The 23,073-nt window shown below is 32.3% G+C and overlaps 1 protein-coding gene across 1 annotated transcript; it reads right to left on the bottom strand.

Moving 5' to 3' along the window:
- Window positions 1-19,896: 19,896 nt before the first annotated feature.
- On the bottom strand, window positions 19,897-21,657 carry LOC123668540 (piggyBac transposable element-derived protein 4-like). Its single transcript, XM_045602273.1, has one exon. It carries the CDS (start codon window positions 21,655-21,657, stop codon window positions 19,897-19,899), a length of 1,761 nt encoding a protein of 586 aa, XP_045458229.1.
- Window positions 21,658-23,073: the final 1,416 nt, after the last annotated feature.

Genomic DNA, 23,073 nt, shown 5'->3' with positions numbered 1-23,073 from the left:
TGAGGTAATACACATAAATAAAAAAAAAAAAACAAGCGATTTGTAAACCTCCCCCTTTTTTAAAGTCAATTAAAGATCGAATTATAGTGACAAATATTCCTACTAAATTCGAATATCTAAATTTTTATACATTTATATTATATTATTAATTGTGTGGTTACGCTAAAGAATATAGCCACCCCCTCTCTTCCCGTGGGTGTCGTAAGAGGCGACTAAGGGATAACACAGTTTCACTACCACCTTGGACCTTAAAAAGCTGACCGATGGCGGGATAACCACCCAACTGCTGGCTTTGAAAAACACAGGCCGAAGACGGGCAGCTGCGTCTTTGGTACGACAAAGCCAGCCCTGCGGACACCCACCCGCCTGCCCAGCGTGGTGACTATGGGCAACACACATGAGTTCACGCCATTTTTGGCGCGAACTTGTGGAGGCGTATGTCCAGTGGTGGACTGCAATAGGCTGTTATGATGATAATGATGATATTATATACTACATCACATGTATCAAACAAAGGCTATCCGAAATAAATTTATTTACAAACACTAATTGTGTAATTGTTTTGCTATTAATCCGTTCTAACTAGAAGTCGATCGTAACACAATTTCGTTAAAATACAGACACATCTTAGATGTTAAGCTGCACAGCGTTAGAGATTACATACGCCGAGTGATTTCAGTGAACTTCTTAAGTCGATTTGAGTTTTCTCTATTTATTGAGCGTGCCTTTATTAATTGTTACTATTTTATTATATTTTAATATCAAATGATCAGTTGGTGAAAACTTAAACGACTTCACTAATTTGAATGCTGATTCGTTTTTAAGATTTTTTTTTTATATTTTGATTATTTTGTTGATTTAGACCGTACGTCTACGGGTACGTAGTTCCATAGCTTAATTGGCTAGAGCACCGACACGGTCAGTCGGAGATGCAGGTTCGATCCCCGCTGGAACGGCCGATTTTGGATATGATATTAAAAAATGTTAAGCTTAAAAATCTTACCTTATCATTAGTCACCAGTTGACGTCAAAGTGAAATTAAAATATAAATGAGTAAATAATAATAATATGTGATGTAAGTCTAGTTACATTATTGTATTGTGTGCCCATGATCACATGGACATTGTCAGGAAAGAAAGATTTTTTTTCGTCTAACTCACAAACAATACAAATATGTAATGAAATTAGTTATATCAGTCTTACAAATTGCTATCGAACGAGAAATTTAAGGTGTAATGTTTGATGCCTTGGCTCATTTTTACAATGCTGTTTATCAACGATTAGATGATAATCAATTTTAAAAATTACCCTTATTTAAGTGTAACTTAAAATATTGTTCAAAGTGCCTCGTGCCTTCCCAGCGACAACATCAGCGAAATTTTCTCTTCCGTAATTACTTGTTATTTATGGATATAAAAGGATCTATTGAAATAATATTTATTTACAAAACCATGATATTTTCAATACATTTTAATAAATGTTTTTGATAGATACAAATTAATACGAAAATCAGTAGGCGGAATTGGTATACCTATTAACTTTATATTTTTTTCTTTGTGAATACGGGCCAATCAACGATTTTGTTATTTGTGTATATATCGGTCTGATAAATAAATTGAGAGATCAAAATAACCTAATTGTGAAATTAGTCCGGCTAGATACGTGTATGTATTGAGAGCGGTAACTGTATTCATAAACGGGTATTGTCAAATTTAATACAAAAGACACAAATTTCTCCCAAATTGAATATTATATTCATATTTCATCTTAGAAAATATTTAAAAAAATAAGAGTAATGATTTTGTTATTAAGATCTGTATTACATGATCTATTTATTACTTTATTATACTGTCAGTAATTATGAGGTAGGAACATTTGAATACTTTTAACTCTATGTTTTGCGTCAGGTATGTCGGTAGCGTTATAAATGCGCTAAGATTAGGGATTGCAATCCGTTTCAGCCAGGCTGGATCCGGTCGAATTTTTATGATCCAATTTAAAAAACAAGAATTGATCAAACCACAATAACATAATGTTCTTTTTTCTTCTAAATCCAACATAAGTAGACCGCTAATGAAACTTATATAAACAATATTTGTCATATGATTTTTACTGTAGGTACTAATTATTATATTATTTACTGTTACATAATATGAATACTTATTATTATATCTGTCCTGTAACTATAATGTGCCTAACCGTTACCGACAAATCAGTTGATTAGACCCCGCAATAAGCCAGAAAATTCAATGCTGTTTCAGTTGTTAATAGAATCGATAATATTCAGTAAAAAACCTCTACAGTTAAGTGAAACGACTGTCAGTCAAGTATTTTATCTCAGCGTCAAAGGACTCCCGTACAATCAAGAACCACTCCTTTACTTTCAATAGAGCGGTTATTTTCTCTAAATATGCAATCACCGGATCCGATTACCAGATCTGGCAAATTGGACCAGATCTAGTAAGAGTTTAATGAAGCCGGATCCGTTGGATTACCGGATCCGGTTTATCGTAATGTAATTCTTAGTTTAATTATGAAATAGTCGCTATCAATTTCTATAATTGAGCTAAACTTAGAAAAAGACAAACTGAAAAAGAACTGAAATTTATCCCATTAGCGTCGGATCGTATTCGGAACTTTACAATACGTCTTGAAAGACATGTTTATTGGGATATATTTAAAGTAAATAATGATAAAAATTTGTATGAAAAATAATTACTTTTGTAATTACAGCCCGTGATCACACGCGCTAGGCGTTAGGAGTACCTACTCATTAAAAAAGTTATTTTTTTTGTGGAATTGAAAAAAAAATTCCAATATTTTATTAGTACACCAGTGAAAGCTAAGATAATATAACTATAATTATATATTATACTTATTTAGTACGAAAATTAATAAAACAATTTATACATAACCCTTATGTATGTAATTGAACAACATCTACGCCTATTGCAAGGCCCTATCGCATTTCCAATATTATCAAGATGTATATATGTACTCTTACTGAAATATTCCTTGGCTTCGAAGTTGAAGGACGATCAGACCTTCTTGGTGGATTTTTGTACTTTTCCAAATAGGTAGTAACAATATAATAGCGAAATTTTCCCTGGAAATGTTATTTCCCGCCTATTTTATTACAACCCAAGCAAGAATTCACCGTAGCAAATGGCACGTAGAAGCTATGGTAACATTATCCAACCATTTTACTATAGTAATACTTTCCTTTGGACCGGTTTGTTATTTAAAATACCTTTCTTCTCATTTTTGTTTATAAAATTCGTTTGAGACAAGGTACCGTTTTTGGTACTCTGTTTTCTCTAAACGTACGTGTTCCGTTATATTCATACATATATAAATGTGAGATCAATAATATAATAGTAAATAGATTAGCAGTAGTTTCTTCTTCATCTCATCTGCTTCTGCTGTACCTGATAAAGATTCGTCTTCATCGGAAATTCGAGCAGGTTTGGGTGTAAATAAATACCCGTGTTAGCAGAGATCATACGAACACACACTGCGCTAATGGATGCAAAAAGGTGATTTGTAATTATTGGTGTAGTATCGTCGATAAAAAAGCAAACGATCATTTTCTCAACACTTTCTCTTTTCGCTTCTATCAGTAGTACTAGTCGGGCAACAATTTCTATATTGTAGCGTCCATAGGCCACGGTAACTGTTTACTATCAGGTAGGCCGTATGCTTGACTTTCTGCATTATCTAAAACTGTAAGACTAATTATGTTACAACGAAACAAACTGTAATTTCAATTAACCATTACGAAATTAATTATTTCTGGAACAAGTCAGTCGTAGGGTGTTAGTTAAGGAAGTCCTTTTCAGTGGCCCATTTTATACAAAGCGTATTGACCTGACCCTTTGCTCCATTGTTACTTAAACAAAATGCCACACTATATAGGAATTTGCTTTCTATTTCTATAAAAGGGCGGGCAAGAGTAATAAAGTTTGAAATACCTTAATTTTTATATTACCGCCTTTAAAAAAAGTTAATAACCGAAATAACATTCTTCAACATTTTATTAATAAAATATTCGTTTATTAATGAAATATAATATAATACTTCATACATATCTAAATTATGATTCAACACAGAAAAGACACCTGTACATTACAACTTTCAATTAAAAAAATTATTTTTAATTTTTTTTAATTACCAAAATGTTTATATGCACATAATTTCCTCGCTCTCCCCACCGTGCCTCGGAGAGCACGTTAAGCTGTCGGCCTCGGTTGTTATCATGTACACCTGATAGCGATCGTTACTCATAATAGGAAATATATCCACCAACCCGCATTGGAGCAGCGTGATGGATTAAGCTCTGATCCTTATCCTACATAGGAAAGAGGCCCATGCCCAACAGTGGGATATTACAGGCTGAAGCTTGTGTAATTTTTTTATTATTTTTTATTTTATGTATTTTTTATGGATATTTAAAAAAATTAGCATTCTACATTTATTCTCTATCTATACAAATAAATAAAATTGGGGTGTCTGTTTGTAATATTAAAATAACCGCTCTTTAATAAATTCATATGGATACGGTACCTATATCAAAATAATATTTTTACAATTTTTGTCCGTATGTCTGTCTGTTTGTTCCGGCTAATCTCTGAAACAGCTGGACCGATTGTGACGGAATTTTCACTGGCAGATAGCGCGTTGCCGACCCTATACCCAATCCCCCCCAGGAGCTCTGGTCACCTTACTCACCAATAGGAACACAATACTGCTTGAAAACAGTATTATTTAGCTGTGGTCTTCTGTAAGGTCGAGGTACTACTACCCAGTCGGGCTGCTCCATATTTTGAGCGGGAAATTCCTGCTGTGCCCTACCTCAGTTACAAAAGGTTTTGCTTCACGTATTAATATATAGACGATTCGCATGATTTCGTCTCTAATCTTAATTATTCATTAATATTAACTATTTAATCTTTAATTTCATATAACCTTTAAAAACCGTTATATTAAATAAACTTATACTTCATAATATTAATATAAATTTGAGAGCAAAAAGCAATTTTTCCTTTGCAAACATGTATTAATTGCAGTTTTCATATAACGAGACAATTAGTCTGATAATTAATTTTCATAGCCGGCACGAAAAAGCGGTGAAATGAAAAGCGATATTTTGAAGCTAGTGGTTTTATTCAGCAAGTTAAATATTTAAGATATCTATTACGAGTAGCATGTATTAAATTAAGCTGCTTATGTATAAAACTATTAAAGACGAGCTATAGATTTAACATTATACATTTTATAAATAAAAGGAAATAATTTAGTAAACCTAAAACATTTTAATCTTTTCCGGTCTACAAATCTAATATATAAAATTCTCCTGTCGCGGTGTTTGTAGTTAAACCCCTCCGAAACGGCTTGACCGATTCTCATGAAATTTTGTGTGCATATTGGGTAGATCCTATAATTGAATAACATCTATTTTTCATCCCCCTAAATGTTGAGGGTAGTCCACCCCTATTTTTTTTTAATTTTTAGATAAATTATTTATTCTTTATTTTATTATGATTTGACATTGAAAAATACATACAACCCTAAATTTTCACCCTTCTACCACCAACCCCTATTTTTAAATAGCGTTTAGCGGCAAGACAACGTTTGCCGAGTCCAGCTAGTTTTATAATAAAACCGAAGTTATTCAATTCATTAACTTCAAAAAAAAATCGTTTATCATAATGCAAATGCTAATAACTATAAAACAATTAGTTATTTTATAAAACAAAAGTACAACATATTTTATTTGCTTCATAAATTAACATATTTCTCAATTTTGTAGGCTTTCTGTAATAAAGACGATAACGGTTAGAGGGCTTCACAAAAACCTGATCCAATAGTAAACCGTCGAGCGCGGGGTTTTTATACTTCTATCATATGTTTTGGGGTCGGCAAAGGACATTACAGACGATTTTGACTATGGCATATCCATAATAATATATACATTAAAAGGAAGTAAAAACAATTTTTTTTATTTACTATTTTCCACACGTTAAGTACTCCGCCCGCGTGGATAAAAAAAATTATTTCGACTTTTGATTTCATCAATTAAATATATATTCAAATCGTTTAGAGCTCAATAAATGAGTCTTCCAGCAAGAAATTATAACTGAAAATTTCATTGAAGTTTTAAATCTAAAGTGATACCTAAGAAGTTCTAAAAATATTGCTATCAATCATGATAAGACCGTCGCCAGTTGAAATTATAACTTTTATTTTTATCTCATTTCTATTTTTAAATAAAATTCTTTGATGTAAACTAGTGAAACTGTATTTATTATTATAAAATGCATTGATAAAAATGCCATGATTTATCTTTTAATCTATTTGCTGAAAGTATGATTATTGTATAAAGTATATATATATATATATATATTTTTAAGTAATTTTACGTAAGATCAGCACTGCCATGTTGTATTATAAACGTCTCAGTAAGGGGCTTTTCGGGAATTAATGTCTTAGTTAGAAATCCTTAATTATTTTTAATTTTTCTAAACTTACACCAAGTTTTACTCTGTGTTTATAGAAAAACAAAAAAGCCTTTGCAATACACAAAAAAAAATGCAGTCGAACTAATGATTTCCTCCTTTTTTTGAAGTCGCTGGAAAAAAGCCGTTGGTTGAAATTCGCGAACATGAATCGTAATTTTATGTTCATTTAATAAACCTTAATTCGTTTTAGTATATATATATATTTAAATGAATAGGCAAAAGGACTTTGTCTGAATTGCATAAAATCGACTATGTCTGAGAATACATTGCCTTAACGTTCAATGAAATACAAGCTTGTTACATAGTACTCTGTATCGGTTTTACTCACTTAACTAATAATGTCATAAGAATAAATTAGTATTGATGTACTTAACAATTAATTTTTTTGTATTATTGATTAAATTTTTAATTACGTGTTGAATTATTATTATTAAAAAATACACGTGTATTTGATATTATCTTACGAGTATATAAAATTCTCGTGTGTCGAATTGTTAGTTAACATACGCCTCCGAAACGGCTGGACCGATTTTTATGACATTTTGTGTGCATATCTGGTAGGTCTGAGAATAGGCCAACATCTATTTTTGTAATACCCTTAAGTTAAAGGTCAGGGTGGGGGGAAGATTAAGTGGGCTAATAACATATATGGAAAACAACGTTTGCTAGTTCAACTAGTATTTTTATAAAATTCAATCGTTGTCAACAAATCATACTATTAGTCGATAATAATGATTTATCGTTGTCACTTAGTTTAAATACGACCCTAGTTGAATTTGTCATTACTTCACTCATTCCAATTACGATATACTTAGTTTTGGAAGAAAACAAAACACAAAAAGCATATTTAATATGTCTAGTTGAGAGGAAAAAGCTTAGTGGTTTTAAAAATGAGACAACTGCACAACAGTGTGATGACCGCTAACAGTCATTTTGTCTGGGTTCTTACTTTGTACAAATCGTTATTCGCTTCTGTTTAGTCACTATATAAACCAATATATATATATATTGGTTTATATATTATTAAAAAATACACGTGTATTTGATATTATCTTACGAGTATATAAAATTCTCGTGTGTCGAATTGTTAGTTAACATACGCCTCCGAAACGGCTGGACCGATTTTTATGACATTTTGTGTGCATATCTGGTAGGTCTGAGAATAGGCCAACATCTATTTTTGTAATACCCTTAAGTTAAAGGTCAGGGTGGGGGGAAGATTAAGTGGGCTAATAACATATATGGAAAACAACGTTTGCTAGTTCAACTAGTATTTTTATAAAATTCAATCGTTGTCAACAAATCATACTATTAGTCGATAATAATGATTTATCGTTGTCACTTAGTTTAAATACGACCCTAGTTGAATTTGTCATTACTTCACTCATTCCAATTACGATATACTTAGTTTTGGAAGAAAACAAAACACAAAAAGCATATTTAATATGTCTAGTTGAGAGGAAAAAGCTTAGCGGTTTTAAAAATGAGACAACTGCACAACAGTGTGATGACCGCTAACAGTCATTTTGTCTGGGTTCTTACTTTGTACAAATCGTTATTCGCTTCTGTTTAGTCACTATATAAACCAATATATATATATATATATATATATATATATATATATATATATATATATATATATATATATATATATATATATACTTACTTTATAAGGTTATCGAATATCGCGTTTTCGGAAATAACAGTTGAATAACGTTTGATTGGATGAAATAATAATACGAGTAATTAGTAAATGTTTTCAGTTTCATTCATGAATTCTTTGTAAGATTAATTAAATCAAAATAAAAAATCGCACACTGACATGGAATTTTAATAACTTACGCGATAGCTTTGTTTTGTAATTATGTCTAACTGAAATTAGAGGTAAATTTTGAATTACGTCAACCAATCCTAATATTGTAGTAATCTTTCGTGTAAAACGAACAAAGTATTCATTTTTATTGATATTGTTTCATTCCACGCGTCCGTATTTTAAGATATTTTTAATATTAAACTTAACAAACCTACGTTAGTAATTATATTCCTAGATAACAACATCGCCAAACAAAAAAGTGTTAAAACTGTCACGTCCTGACTTCTAATTGTTACTACAATAGCTGTAAATGACGAAGCGGTTTAACCGAATACTCCATTATTTTATTTATAAAAATTCCATGTTTAATAGAGATAGTTTGAAACAAACGTGTACATGTAAAATAAAAATGTAAGAGCACTTAACCTGAGAATAGCGACAGTTCGCGGTTTCCGTCCATTAACTAAGCCTTGCTAGCGTTCTTTATTTATACAAAGATTGTACACATATTTTATTTACAGAAATTTTGTTTATCAACACGTGATAACGCGTTTATTGAGTTTGTTTAGTTAAAGGTTATATATCATTTGCAGATGATCAAAGGGTAACTTTTCTGAACATTAAGTGGTGTATTAGTTTGAGCATTTCAATGTTACACATACAAATATTATTGTACAAATTCAATATAGTACAAATGTTGATGTGTAATTAATATATAATTTTATAGCATGACCGCAATAGTATAATCATAGTATCAACAAATAATATCGCAAGGATTAAAACTTAGTAATGACATAATATTTCAAGGTTTCGTTTTAGAACACTGGAAAAAAGAAATCTACTTTTATCTAAGGAAACAAGTAAGTTCAAAATGTTCTACTGTTTTGTAATAATCTGATAATAGAATACAACTTCTTCATTAATAAACTCACAGTATAATGCAGGTATATGGTAAATGAATGGTAACAAAATTACTTGATTTGAAAATACATACGGGGCATACGGTTAATAAGATAATTCATTCACACAATATCCGAAAGTGTAACTTTCGCCAAGATGCAGTTTTGTAAATACTTGGATATGTAAATAATAATAATAATTTATTTATTCACTCCTTTTAACAAAAAAATTTACAGCACATTAAGTATTCACATTTTAAACAGAAACATATACAGGTTAACGTTGGCTGCCGTAATAGTTTAGACTGATAGAGCTGCCTGCATCTTCCACTGTAAGATATAAGACATAGCCATACATTAAGTACATAGCAGATGCAAATCTACTTGAGCAATATTATAAAAATAGCATTTAAACTATATTGTCTTTCTTTACATTAATTATTTTTATAATGAATTACATGTTACTTATGATGTGTGATTAAGTTTAAAATATAGATAATGTATAGATTTGGTGATATAGGTTTGGTGTACAAAAATTATACTTAACCAACATTATTGAAACATCAATGCAGCTTATGGTTTTGTACTGTTAAGAGCCTCGACGTAGTTATGTTTAAAAAAAAAGGATTTAGAAATTAAAACTAGAATTATTGATTAAGACAGCCGCCGGGAATAACAGTCATATACCAAAGAATTCGTCAGTTTAATTTAAAATTATAGTCTGACAAGTGTGAATTCTTAAAGCGAGAAGTCTGTTATTTAGGGCATGTAATAACCGAACAAGGAGTCAAACCTTATCCCGAAAAGGTAAAAGCCGTTATTGAATCCCCGACTCCTAAGACCCCAAAAGATATTAAATCCTTTCTCGGCCTAGTCTCATACTATCATCGTTTTATCCCTGACTTCTCTAAAACTGCTAAAGCTCTTACTAACCTCCTAAAAAGGGATATATATACCATTTAAATGGGAAAACCAACAACAACTAGCCTTTGATACCCTAAAGCATAAACTGACGACTGCACCTTTACTAATTTACCCCGACTTTACCCAGCCGTTTATTCCAATATTTTTATCCCAAGGAACCGTTGGCAAAGACCAACCTGTAGCTTTCACCTCACGTACCCTAAATAAAAGTGAAACCAACTACAGCACTACTGAAACAAGTTAGTAAATTTTTAAAATCGTCCACTAAATCCCACGACACTCAAATTATCGAACACAATGAAAATCTGCTTAAATGCTCATCATTCATCATCATCATCATTCCAGCCTATTGCAGTCCACTGCTGGACATAGGCCTCCGCAAGTTCGCGCCAAAATGCGTAAACTCATGTGTGTTGCCCATAGTCACCACGCTGGGCAGGAGGATTGGTGACCGCAGGACTGGCTTTGTCGCACCGAAGATGCTGCTGCCCGTCTTCGGCCTGAGTATTTCAAAGCCAGCAATTGGATGGCTATCCCGCCACCGGTCGGCTTTTTAAGTTCCAAGGTGGTAGCGGAACTGTGTTATCCCTTAGTCGCCTCTTACGATGCCCACGGGAAGAGAGGGGGTGGCTATATTCTTAAATGCTCACAAAAGTTAATTATTATTCCAACTTCCATTGACATGGACGAGTCCATGCCCTATGTCCAAGAAGTTATAAGCACCAAGACCTGAACCACTTCCTTCAGAATTTCTGAAACAAAAAAGATCTTTATACACCTTTTTAACTGTTACAAATGAAAATAAAACTTTACCTTATTACGTTCATAAAAGTACATCATTTTGATGATTGTTCATATCCTGATATCTTCAAATCCTTAAAACACGCTCGTGACGAAATAATTATCTTCTATCCCGTAGTAAATGAAATTAGTACATCCGATTTTAAAAATTCATTCGACAAACATTCTTTTGTAAAAATTTACAACATGTTTAATTATTTATTCGATGAAACCAATATAAAGGTCCACATTTATCATAATAATATTATATACTCTTCGATGAGCGAAATTCCACAAATTCTTAAAAACAACCATGACCTTCCCATTGCCGGTCATTTAGGAAACAACATAATGTTGAATCGTATTAAAGAAAAATATTATTGGAAGAACATGCGCAGTGACATAGAAAATTATGTAAAGAAATGTTCATCGTGTCAAACCAACAAAGCCTTACGTAAAGCCAATAGAGTCCCAATGATAATATCCTTTACAATCTCCTTTCGAAAGACTTTCAATTGATATCGTAGGTCCCTTGCCCGAATCTGGCACAGCCAAACTTAAATACATATTAACCACGCAAGATGACCTTACTAACTTCTCAATTGCTTTCCAATTCGTAGTTTTCCCGCTGAAGAGTGTTCAGAATGTCTTCTCCATTTTATTTCACTGTTCGGAATCGCTAAATACATACTCACTGACCAAGGCACGAATTTCACATCCGAAGTGTTTAAGAAAACGTGTGAATTTTTGAAAACCAAACAACTTTGGTCCACTCCGTATCATCCCCAAACTCAAGGTGCTTTAGAAAGGTCACACTCAACATTAAAAGAATATCTGAAATCATATATAAACGAAAGTCAAGACAACTGGCCTCAATATGTGTATACCGCTATGTTAGCATAAAATACAGCAGTATATTCAACCACTCATTATTCTCCATTCGAGTTACTATTTGGTTACAAACCCCGCATACCAGATTCTATCTATAATGATAATTCTAATATCCAGAGTATGTCAAAATGTTACAACATCGAATGAAATATGCTCGTGATAGGGCCATTGAGTACATTAATAAATCAAAAATAAATTCAAAAAATTATTACGATTCCCGTACACGTTCCGTACAATATAAAGTCGTGACTACGTAATGTTAAAAAATCGTTTAAGACAACGCAAAGTCTCGTCGCCTTTGTGGAAAGGCCCTTATAAAGTAGTCAAGGTACATGGTAATAATACTTTATCCTTATTGATAAACAGACGCCTTATCAGTTATCACTTTGACGAAATAAAACATGTGGAGAGCCAAGAGCCTCCCACATCATAGAACCCTTATTTTAGTTTATTATTTCATTAGTTCTAGTTCATTATTTCGTTAGTTCTAATTTTGTTTTATATTCTAAGCTATAATAATTTTTTATTCTAGAATATATATTCTGAATAAATTTAATGAATTCATGATATTACATTAAAATGATAAACTATAAGTAAAATAAAAACCCTTAACAATTATCGAAATTATTGTTACAAAATTAAATATATAATTATTTTCTAAGTCTATTAAATTAATTAACTACTAAATCTATTAAATTACTAATTATTTCTATTCTAATATTCCTTTATTAAATATATTAAACTTCGATAAATATTATTGTAGAAAAAATAATCTCATCCGTATGTACAAATAGCATAAAAAATATTTGCTTAGAATGCCTCTTTTGATTACAGCATACTAGCTCAAGTTCATCCACAATATGTCAGAGAAATCAACGCAAGTTCCGGTATATATTTTGATCCGATTGGTGAACTCAAAATTCGCTTAAGCCATTTGGACATAGTGACTCCACTTGACGTCTCTTATATTGAACCTCACATAGATAATTAGTTCTGTAATAGGGTCGCTACGTCACATATGTAGTCAAATGCGAGTCGAAACGTCAATAAATTTAGAATGTCATAATATATTATCGCCGCTAACCGCTAGATATCACGACATAGTATCAGAATATTCCGCGATTTCTCCTTTAGTCGATAAAAGATACAAACGAGGAGCATGGATAGCCGGTACTGGCTCTCTATCCAAAACTATGTTCGGTACTCTAAGTGAAGACGACGGCATTAGATATGATAACGCCATTCGAAACTTACACGACAATGAAAAGAGGATGCCATCAATAATGAAAGATAATATTTTAGTCACTTCTTTAACATTAACTAAATTTAATAAAACCTTACAAACAATAAAAATTAATGAAGCCATCCTCAATCAAGCTATCGACGATTTTTCTGTAAAACTAAAAAATTAAATATTTATTTCTAATGAAAATATTGTCAACTCAAATATAAATTATATTTTTAAAAATTTAGAAGCGTCACTACTAACATTATCATTCCGCCTCGAAGACATAACAAACGCGATAATACTTTGTAACAAAAACATTTTGCATCCGGCTGTACTTAATCCTAAACAGCTATACCAAGAAATTGTCGATAACTATAGATACTTGCCTGTAGATTATAAGTTATATAGATTATAGTTATTATGTGAATATATACAATATAGTTTGTTATAGTGTAAGCAAACAAGGTTATGTTTGTATTTCGAATACCTTTAGTATCTCTTAAAGAATTTAATTTGTATCACAGTATCGCATTACCTACACCTCAAGATTGTACTAAACCGAACTCTTTTGCATATGTAATACCGACGAATAAGTATATAGCAATGACCAATGACAAATCGGAATATTGTAATTTAAATTCGTTAAAGGAATGCATAACGATAAACTCCCGTGAATATATCTGTGACGTCATGACAGTGTTTTCAACCAGTGCAAACCCTAGTTGCGAAAGTGAATTAATAACAAGTGTAATAAAAGTGTTGCCAGTTCAGTGTGAAACCGATTTCGTTTGTGAACATATAGACTTATGGAAACCACTTTATAACAATAATTGGATATATGTTCAGTCTCATAGTAATAAGCTTTTTATTGAATATCCAAATCAAAAGATTATTGAAATAAATATTATTGGAACAGGAATACTTACTATTCCTAACAATTGTATATCATATTGTAAAAGTATTAAATTTATCCCTAAGTTTAACGATATTGTAATTAATTCAACTATTGTTCAATCCGAATTTAATATAATAACAGATTCTTGTTGTACTTATGATAAGTTTAAAATAATTAAAAGTAATGAGTCTCCTTTGAAATTACAAAATATTGATTTAGATATATTCACACTAGAAACAAATTCAAAGTTTAAAAGATTATCAGATCAAGCAGATTCAATTTTAAATCAACATCAAATTATTAAATACGAGACCCATTACTCAATTTTAATAATTTTTTTAACATGTATTGTATTCTTATTTTTTATCTTTAAAACAATTTTTCTCATTAAATCAAACAGCCGTCTAGCCTACGTACTTCCTAAGTCCACTCGAAATATTTATTCTTTTGAAAGTCCTTGCGAATCGCATCCTTATGAACAAAATCAATAAAGTCCCGAAGAATCAATTCCTCTGAAAATCACGAAAACCTAATCAAGCGCAGAAAGCATTCCTTCTCCAAGTATCTGTCGTAATGTCTAATTAGTTTCAACTTCAATTTCTTTCCTAAACATCGGAATTTCAACCCCGATGTTTCGTCTACCCCTGGGAGGTGTTATAAATATTATTTGTACCCTTTTCCGCTCGCCACGAATCCACTCATACCTTTTCCGCTGACTCTGACATCCCTAGCGCACAACCGACAATCCCAGTCATCAGTCAATCAGTCTCGATCCAACATCCATTCCCGGCGGCTGTCTTAATCAATAATTCTAGTTTTAATTTCTAAATCCTTTTTTTTTAACATAACTACGTCGAGGCTCGTAACAGTACGTTTAAAAAAAACTTAATGAAGAATACGGTCGCTGTTACGGAACATTTATTTGCTCTTTTGGTTTGCAACTATGCTTCATAGTACACACTCTGTATATACATATATTAAGGAGTAGTAATTGTTTTCACTGCATTGTTACAGCAATTTCTTGAAAACGAAATTAACAGATATTAGAATACTATATATCTAAACTTAATGTTTTATTCAAATATTATTATTTATTTCGTATCTATTTTCATTTAAATTATTTCTTCGATTTTGCCCTTAAATTCTATACTATGCATTTAGTTATAGACATTAATTTTTACTTTAATCATATTTATTTTCAAAACTGGTTGTAACGCCAATAAAACGTACATTAAATAATTTAATGTACGCATATAAATATGCACGTACAAGGACGAAATTAAATAAAGGGAGCTTAATAATTACTGAAGCGACCGTTGATAACTTTAAAAGCCGAACAAGATTTTGTCAGAGGTTAGAATCAAAGATGTGTGGTAGATCAAAAACCCTTGTAAACTTAATAGTTAGCTTTGAATTAAGGGTCCTGTAATTACAGTACCCTTGTAATATATAATATTCTGTACATAAATTATGAGTTAGTTTTATTTTAAAATAATGCTATTTAAACGAGCTGAATATATGTCTTTTACAGGTCGCGTTAATGCGTGTTAGAATTAACATTATGTAATCTTTGTGTTACTCGGTGTTATCTACACGTTAAAATACTGTTTTTAAAAGACAAGATAAAAATAAGATTACAGTTGTGAGAAGTGGTTCTAGATTGGAATAAAAGGCACTACTCTATCGCAGATGGCCACTCATCCTTTACGCTATCTCCATTGCTCGCCGTTGCTAGTTTATTGGTTTATATCTACTCTCCTTTCTTGCCTTCGCTTCAGAAGAGATACGTATATTGAACGTAATAATATTATTACCTACTTATTTCATTGTTTAAAGACGAATAATTTTTTTATTATTATGTATAGTTTACACGTGCGTCATTTTCGAAATAAAAGTAAATTATATACGACGACTCAGTCTGTAACGTCTAACTGTTGGGCATAAGCTTAGTTAAAGTAATGATTAGCTAGCTTAATCCACCACGCTGCTCTACTGCGGGTTGGCGGATAAATTCCATAGTATGAGCAACGATCGCTATCAGGTGTATATTAACACAACCAGGACCGAAAACTTAAAATGCTCTTCGAGGCTAAGCAGGAAGACCCACAAGGACAAACATCCAAACCGGAAAGAAATATTTGTACAGATACAAATATCCATATCGAGCGGGAATCGAACCCACAAATCGCCGCTGTTTAGGCACGAACATGGCCCATGTACCACTACACTAGAGCGGTTTTAAATTGAATTATAGCTAAAAATACAGTTACAACAATATATATCAAAGAGGAAAAGAGTATTGACCGAATACTCTATAAAAATCCAAAACACTGTTAATATACAATACAATACAATACAAATACTCTTTATTGTACACTATCAGAGAAAAAAAAAATTTACACCGAAAAAGAAAATATAGACATGTACAAAAGGCGGTCTTATCGCTAAAAGAGCGATCTCTTCCAGACAACCTCAAGCATGAAAAGGACATGACAAAAGAATTAGACGGCATGGAGGTGTACATACATATACATATAATACGTAAATATACATACATATACACATTACACACTTATATATATATATATATATATATATATATATATATATATATATATAATATATAAAAAATATGAAAATACGAATATACATACGACAGAAGAGAGGAAGGACCGGCTAAAGTCATTGTCAGTAATATATATTTGTAGTAAATTAATTTATAAACTTATAATGTTATTTTATAAGTTTATAAAATGTAATATTATTTTCGATTATAAAATCATCAGTTGGCGTACGTTCCATCAGAATATCAATTAAGAAAATCAAAATTTGCAGAGACTTACTCTTGGGGCGATTCGTGATTCAAGGATTCTCTTCGACGAGCATATTGACGAAATGATTAAGAAAGCTTCAAAAGCATCAGGATTCGTCATGCGAACCTCAGAAGGTTTTTAAGAAGCATCCTATATATGTGGGATGGACCCCGTTATAAGAAGTACAAAAACAGAACCGAGCAATTGCAGATAAAATTTGTCAAGTTTTTACGTCATTGTCTAAAGCTAAATTCTCTTCTACTCGTAATGGCTACATGAATCAATGTGTGCGATTCATTTTGCTTCCTTTATTTAAACGGCCTGAAATTTTTGACATTGTTTTTCCTTATAAAACTAATTTCAAATCAAATTAATTATCTGGAGCTACTTTTATAAACTTATTTTACTATGCTATCAAATCACTTATGCATCATACTAATATTCTTCTATCTTTGGTATCCACAAATTAAAGCGAGCGAGTAAAATCTTAAATAATTTACGTACACTTGTCGATTTTCATTTATTCGATTCGGGTATAGCAACGGTTGCGAGTATTGAAACCGGATTTCTTTTCATTGTTTTGTTGAATCGTATTCATTGTTTAACACTAGAAGCGCCGCCGTCCCATTCTTATCCCGTCTGTGAGTTTGTCTCTAACACCTTTTTTTTAGTTAGATCTGCCAAACATTTTAACTTTTGCTAATTATTATCGGGTTTTATTATTTTATAATGTTTTCAATTAGTAAACAATAGTATTTAAAAAAATATAAAACAATTTACCTAGAACCGCCGCTGGGTAATTTTTTCCTAATGAAATAATAATTCGAGTTACAATAAAAGCATCGCATGAAAATTACAGGTTTTCGTAATCTTCGGCACTGCTAGTGTCACAAAAAGTTATGTAACATATCGACGTGCAATCATTCTGTCCGCACATGTGTTATTTATATACTAGTTCTTATACGCGAAGAAGTTCTCTCATTAGCCAAATGTTGTTTAGTACTATTGGTCTGTATTACTATGTGTGCTGTTGGTTGTTCAAATATTGAATAAATAAAAATATAAGTATAAAAACTTTGTGAAGTCTTATATTTCTTGTGAAATCATATTTCGGTACGGTCTGTGGAAGCAGAAACAATAATAATCGTTTATTGATATTTATAGTACAGTTATTATATCAATAACACACATAGGTAACTACTGTTCTATACTTGAACGGAAATTTTGTACGTAACCAATAAATATATATTGAATAGTCGAATTTTTTATATTACTTATTTTTCGACTGATATATTCAACTTTATTATAACTTCTTATTACTAAAACCATCCATTCAGGGAGTGAAAGAACATATACCAATAAGTAATTGCAACTTTAACCTCTCTCCGAACATTAGTGCAGCATAAGAGCAGGCTTCTCTCACACAAGGCTTTTGCGCACGAAAGTCGGCAGGCAACAAGGGCGTAGAGCGTAAGTAGGTTATGTGTACTTCTATATTCTAACGTGATTAGTGTCTCTTTAAATAATAAATATGTGGTTAACAGGAGTAAATAGTTTATTAGACTAGCCCGTTGATGCAGTTTGTAGTGCGTTGTCTCCCGCTCCCGGGTTGTACGCTCGATTCCCGCCTGAGTCTGGTAGTAATATTTGTATTTATTTATGTGTATGTAGGAAGGAGGTTACACTGATTAATTAAAATGTAGCGCCGACATGTATATTATTTCTATCTATATTTATCAAAAAAAAAATGTATTTATTTCAGTGCGTTGTTACTTATAACACAAGCATTAAGTTTTGGGAACAGACAACCATGTGTGTATGTAGAAATATTTAGAAAGATATTTCTTTATTTAAAATCTATTTTTATTACATACGAGTACCAACTAATGTAGCATACTTGGCAAAAAAGGTAAACAAGAAAGAATTATACACTTTGTTGCAATCATTTACATATATAAATTTCGGCGATTCATATGTGAAATACTTATATATAAAATAATATCAGTGAGATAATAGTTAGTGAGATAACTTTATGGAATTAATTAAAAATAAAAACGCTGTGATCAGAACTACCGGTATTTACTCAACTTGCAACCGCCGGAGGCAGTACAGGGCACTAATGAGAAAGATTAAAGAACGCTTTACTCTTTTCAGAGACGACAAAGACGTCTCAAAGAGCTAATGACATCTAATAACTCACATTGGATGCAGTTTAATCCACCTGGAAACTAACGGTCTATAACTTTATATTTTATTTTATATAACGATATTGACACATTTTCTATTTAGAAGTCAATCGGAAAATGATTTTAACGACTTTCAACAAACCAATCTATACCAGCCCGTTGGCACAGTGTGTTGTGACTTTGCTTTCTGATTGGCGCGGGTTATGAATTCGACTACTGTTCCGAGTTTGAGTGATATGTCTCAGTCGACTCTTACCTATGGGTACACACGCATTAATTTGCCTACCTTAGAAACAACTGACCTTGGTGTGGTAAGGATATTTAGTTTTTAATATTTTTTTATGTTTCCAGTCCTCATTCACACCTTTTGTATCTTGGATTCTTACGTTAAATAAATATCTGTAACGTTATCAGCAATCAGTTATACAGACCACTAAACTTTCATTAAACCTTTTCTTATTCGCAATTGATACAAGCATTTGTACTTTTACCTTTACTACTATAGATTCAAAAACAACTTTTCGCATTACACATACTACATTTTGCGATACATTTTAGCATATATAGCTAAAACAAATCACTCTATAGCCTTCAAAAGCTTTAAAAAATTTCATAATATAAAATATTAATGTGATATTTATCAAACAAAAGGGGTATTAACCCTACAGTGGTCGCGTACCTAAACCTGACCTGATTAATCGCGTGGAGTACAGGTGTATGCCATTTATAAATTGAAATAAAAACATATAACAGGCTTCAGTTATTTTTTTATTCTTTTGAAATGTAATAATTAAAGTTTCCTTTACTTAAAAATAGACAATATAAACAAATCACAACCTCAGTGCTTTAAAAAAATCAACAAAATTAAACAATACCCCTTTATGGCACTAAAAATCACATCTTTTGGTATAATTGAGATCATAGAAAAACTAATCAAAAATACTTAATTCTAATTGGTGTTTTCTAAACAAGATAGACAGACAATCTTTGAATGATCGCCACAAATAAACTTTTTGCAGGTGCTACAGTGTTTTCGAGTGCTTTTGTTGCGCTTTCTACCGCAGTCATAGCAGCGACCTACGGAAGTACTTGGTGCCTGTGCTGACGTTGTAGCCGGGTTTTCCGTTTCAATAATGCCAAGAAAATCTTTTATTTTAAATACCAGACTTCTTGGTAATTTATTATTATCCAATCTTCGTCGAGCCTGAGGTTTCATCCAAGCCAAAGACAGATCTATAAGGAAGTTACGTCGACGGACAGCTTCATAATTTTTGTTTGCGGTATAAATACATAACGCGTTTAGTGCGCTTAGATTGATCAAGTCAAAAAAGACAGTTAGAGGCCAACGTCTTGAATTCCTGGACACGTCGTAGAGGGAGCACATCTTGTCTACTAAGTCGACACCATTTTTTGTTCGATTATAATAAGTTATTATTTCTGGCTTCCGACGGTCTCCCGTATCGGCATCAATTGCAGAGTCATTGTGCATTGTTGACATCAAAATCACAACTTTGTTAGGTTTAGGTATATAAGAAACTAGCGTACATGATTGATGGAATCCAAATTTTGAAGAGCATAATGGATTTCCTCTTGCAATCCGAAATTCTCGTGGTACTTCTCTTCTATCCTTTCTAATTGTGGCAACCATAGTGGTCCCATTTTCAAATAATTCTTTTGCTACACGAAGAGAAGAAAACCAATTATCCATAGTAATATTTTTGTTTTGACCTAGCACTGGACGTGATAACCTCATAACCACATCATGTCTTTCATTGCTCAAGCGAAATGGGCCTTCAGGTTGTTGACCTGCATATATTTCTAAATTGAATGTGTACGGGTAATGAACGTCCACGAGAGCAAAAACCTTCACTCCATATTTTGCCGGCTTGCTTGGGATATATTGCCTGAAAGAACAGCGTCCCCTAAAAGACAAGAGCTGTTCATCCAACGTCATTTCAGCACTTGGAATAAAATATTTCTGAAAGTTTATGAGAAACAAATCTAAAAACTCTCTTATTGGAGCCAGTTTATCAATACAAGCACGAACTGGGCGATCTCTAACGTCATCAAAGCGCAAAGTCCGTGTCAAAAATTTAAATCTTTGTTCAGACATAGTCAAGTAAATAGCATCAATTCCTGTATGCTTTACGTGCTCAAATATTTGGGCAACGCTCAATCGGCCTATTTTCATTACCCCAGCCATCAGTAGAATTCCGATGTAGCCTCTCATTTCCATTGCGTCTGTTTGTTTAGCATCTCTCTCTCTTGCATATTTATTCTTTATATAGTCTATTTTTATATTTGTATATTTGGTAAGGAGATCTATTATGTTATCATCTAAAAATAAGGCAAAACAGGCCTCCGGAGTAGTTTTTTGTCTGGCTATTCCTTTAGGACCAGGGGCAACAAAGACAATATTATGTTGACGAGTTCTTCCTCTATTCAAAGGGCCAGTTTTTGACCACATAGTATTATCTACGCCAGAATAAAAGTTAACGCGTCGGTTTCGCTGAGGTGGCTCAACATCTTCCGATTCAGAATTGCTTGCCTCACCTGGAAGTTCTTCGCCTTGCTCGGACTCCGATAGATGTTCCTGCTCTTCAAGGTGATCTTCTTCGGCATTTGAACTTGAACAATCTTCGTATATTTCATTCTGATCATCTTCTGCAGCTAGCCACGCCTCTATCTGAGCTTGGCGCCGATCTTCCATTGTTATTCTAAAAATATACATATTATTTTGTAGTGTCTTATACTTTAAACACGCACAGTAGTAAAACGACTATATTTATAAAGAATCAATCATGAAAATACAATAAAAAAGAAAAATTATTATGTTCAAATTACTTACATAATTGGTCGCGCGGCATACAGGTGTAATCCACGAACTTTACGGGCCTCTTGCGACACAACCACACGTGAACGGCGCTCGCGCAGCACTGAACGTATTCCTCAGTTATTCAACTTAAAATACCTAGAAACGCTCGTCATTTAATTTGGGAGTTTTTGAGATATTTTAGATTTAATATGTGTGGATTACTCGTGTAATCCACGCGACCACTCCAGGGTTAATTAGGTAGCTAACTCTGAAATACCAATAATACCGTTAACATAATTTTCTTTATCTATCATTGTAATTATTCGCTAATAGTCTTGTTACTCCTTTGTCTGACGTTAGCAACAGATAAGTCTCTCTACAGAGATTTAATGGCAGCCATAATAAGTCCATTCTAAATGATTGTTACATGATTGTTAGTATACACTTAGATATATTTTATAATCTAATTACTTAAAAAAGAACGCTTGTCTTTATGTTCTTTATAGAATCGTATAGTATGCATTTGATTATGTCATGATCTTCAGCAAAGTGTTCTGCATGAACCCACAAAGGTTTCTGAGGTGGTACGACCAAAAATAAAAATAAAATTTAGCAACGCGTACACGGTACAGCTTGTTGAATAATGTATACATGTTTCGTTCCGACTTCAGTGGAGTACAGTAGAGAAAAAATATTCCTATCAGAAATAATTTCATATCTATACTAATATTATAAATCCGAAGAGTTTGTTTGTTTGTTTCAACGCGTTAATCTCAAAAACTACAGATCCGATTTGAAAAATTATTTTAGTGTTAGATAGCCCATTTATCATCGCGCTAAGACCAAAAGGAGCGGAGCACCAATGAAGAATGTTTCAAAATCGGAGGTTCTTTTTTCCTTTTGAGAGCTTCCGCTGCGTGTGCTGTGAAAACAGTTCAAGTTTCGCAAAAATAATGTATGACAGAATTGATCCTCTTTAAAAGTTCTAAAAAAAAGTCTACGACAGCCTATGTCTATCTTTTAAGGTTGGCTCACTATAATCTTTTTCATACTAACCAAGTTTGTTCTAAAATAATGCATTATTTGCGAAGATGTTTTTTATAAACATTATATTAATCCTTATCTAAATAAATACGTTTTTCATCACAAGTATTTAATTTAAAACAAAATAGCCCTTTACATAATTCAATTTCAATGAGTATCTCAGAAGATATCGCAGTTTTAAAATAACATCGCAGCAAAACAATGATCAAGTATTGCGCGGGCCTCTGTTCAGCGCGGATGAAGTCGCGCGTAGCAGCTAGTTGTACA

Source organism: Melitaea cinxia, chromosome Z (assembly GCF_905220565.1).
Source record: "Melitaea cinxia chromosome Z, ilMelCinx1.1, whole genome shotgun sequence".
Lineage (NCBI taxonomy): Eukaryota > Metazoa > Arthropoda > Insecta > Lepidoptera > Nymphalidae > Melitaea > Melitaea cinxia.
Note: the sequence above shows the minus strand (reverse complement) of the source record. Positions and strands in the feature narration are given on the sequence as shown.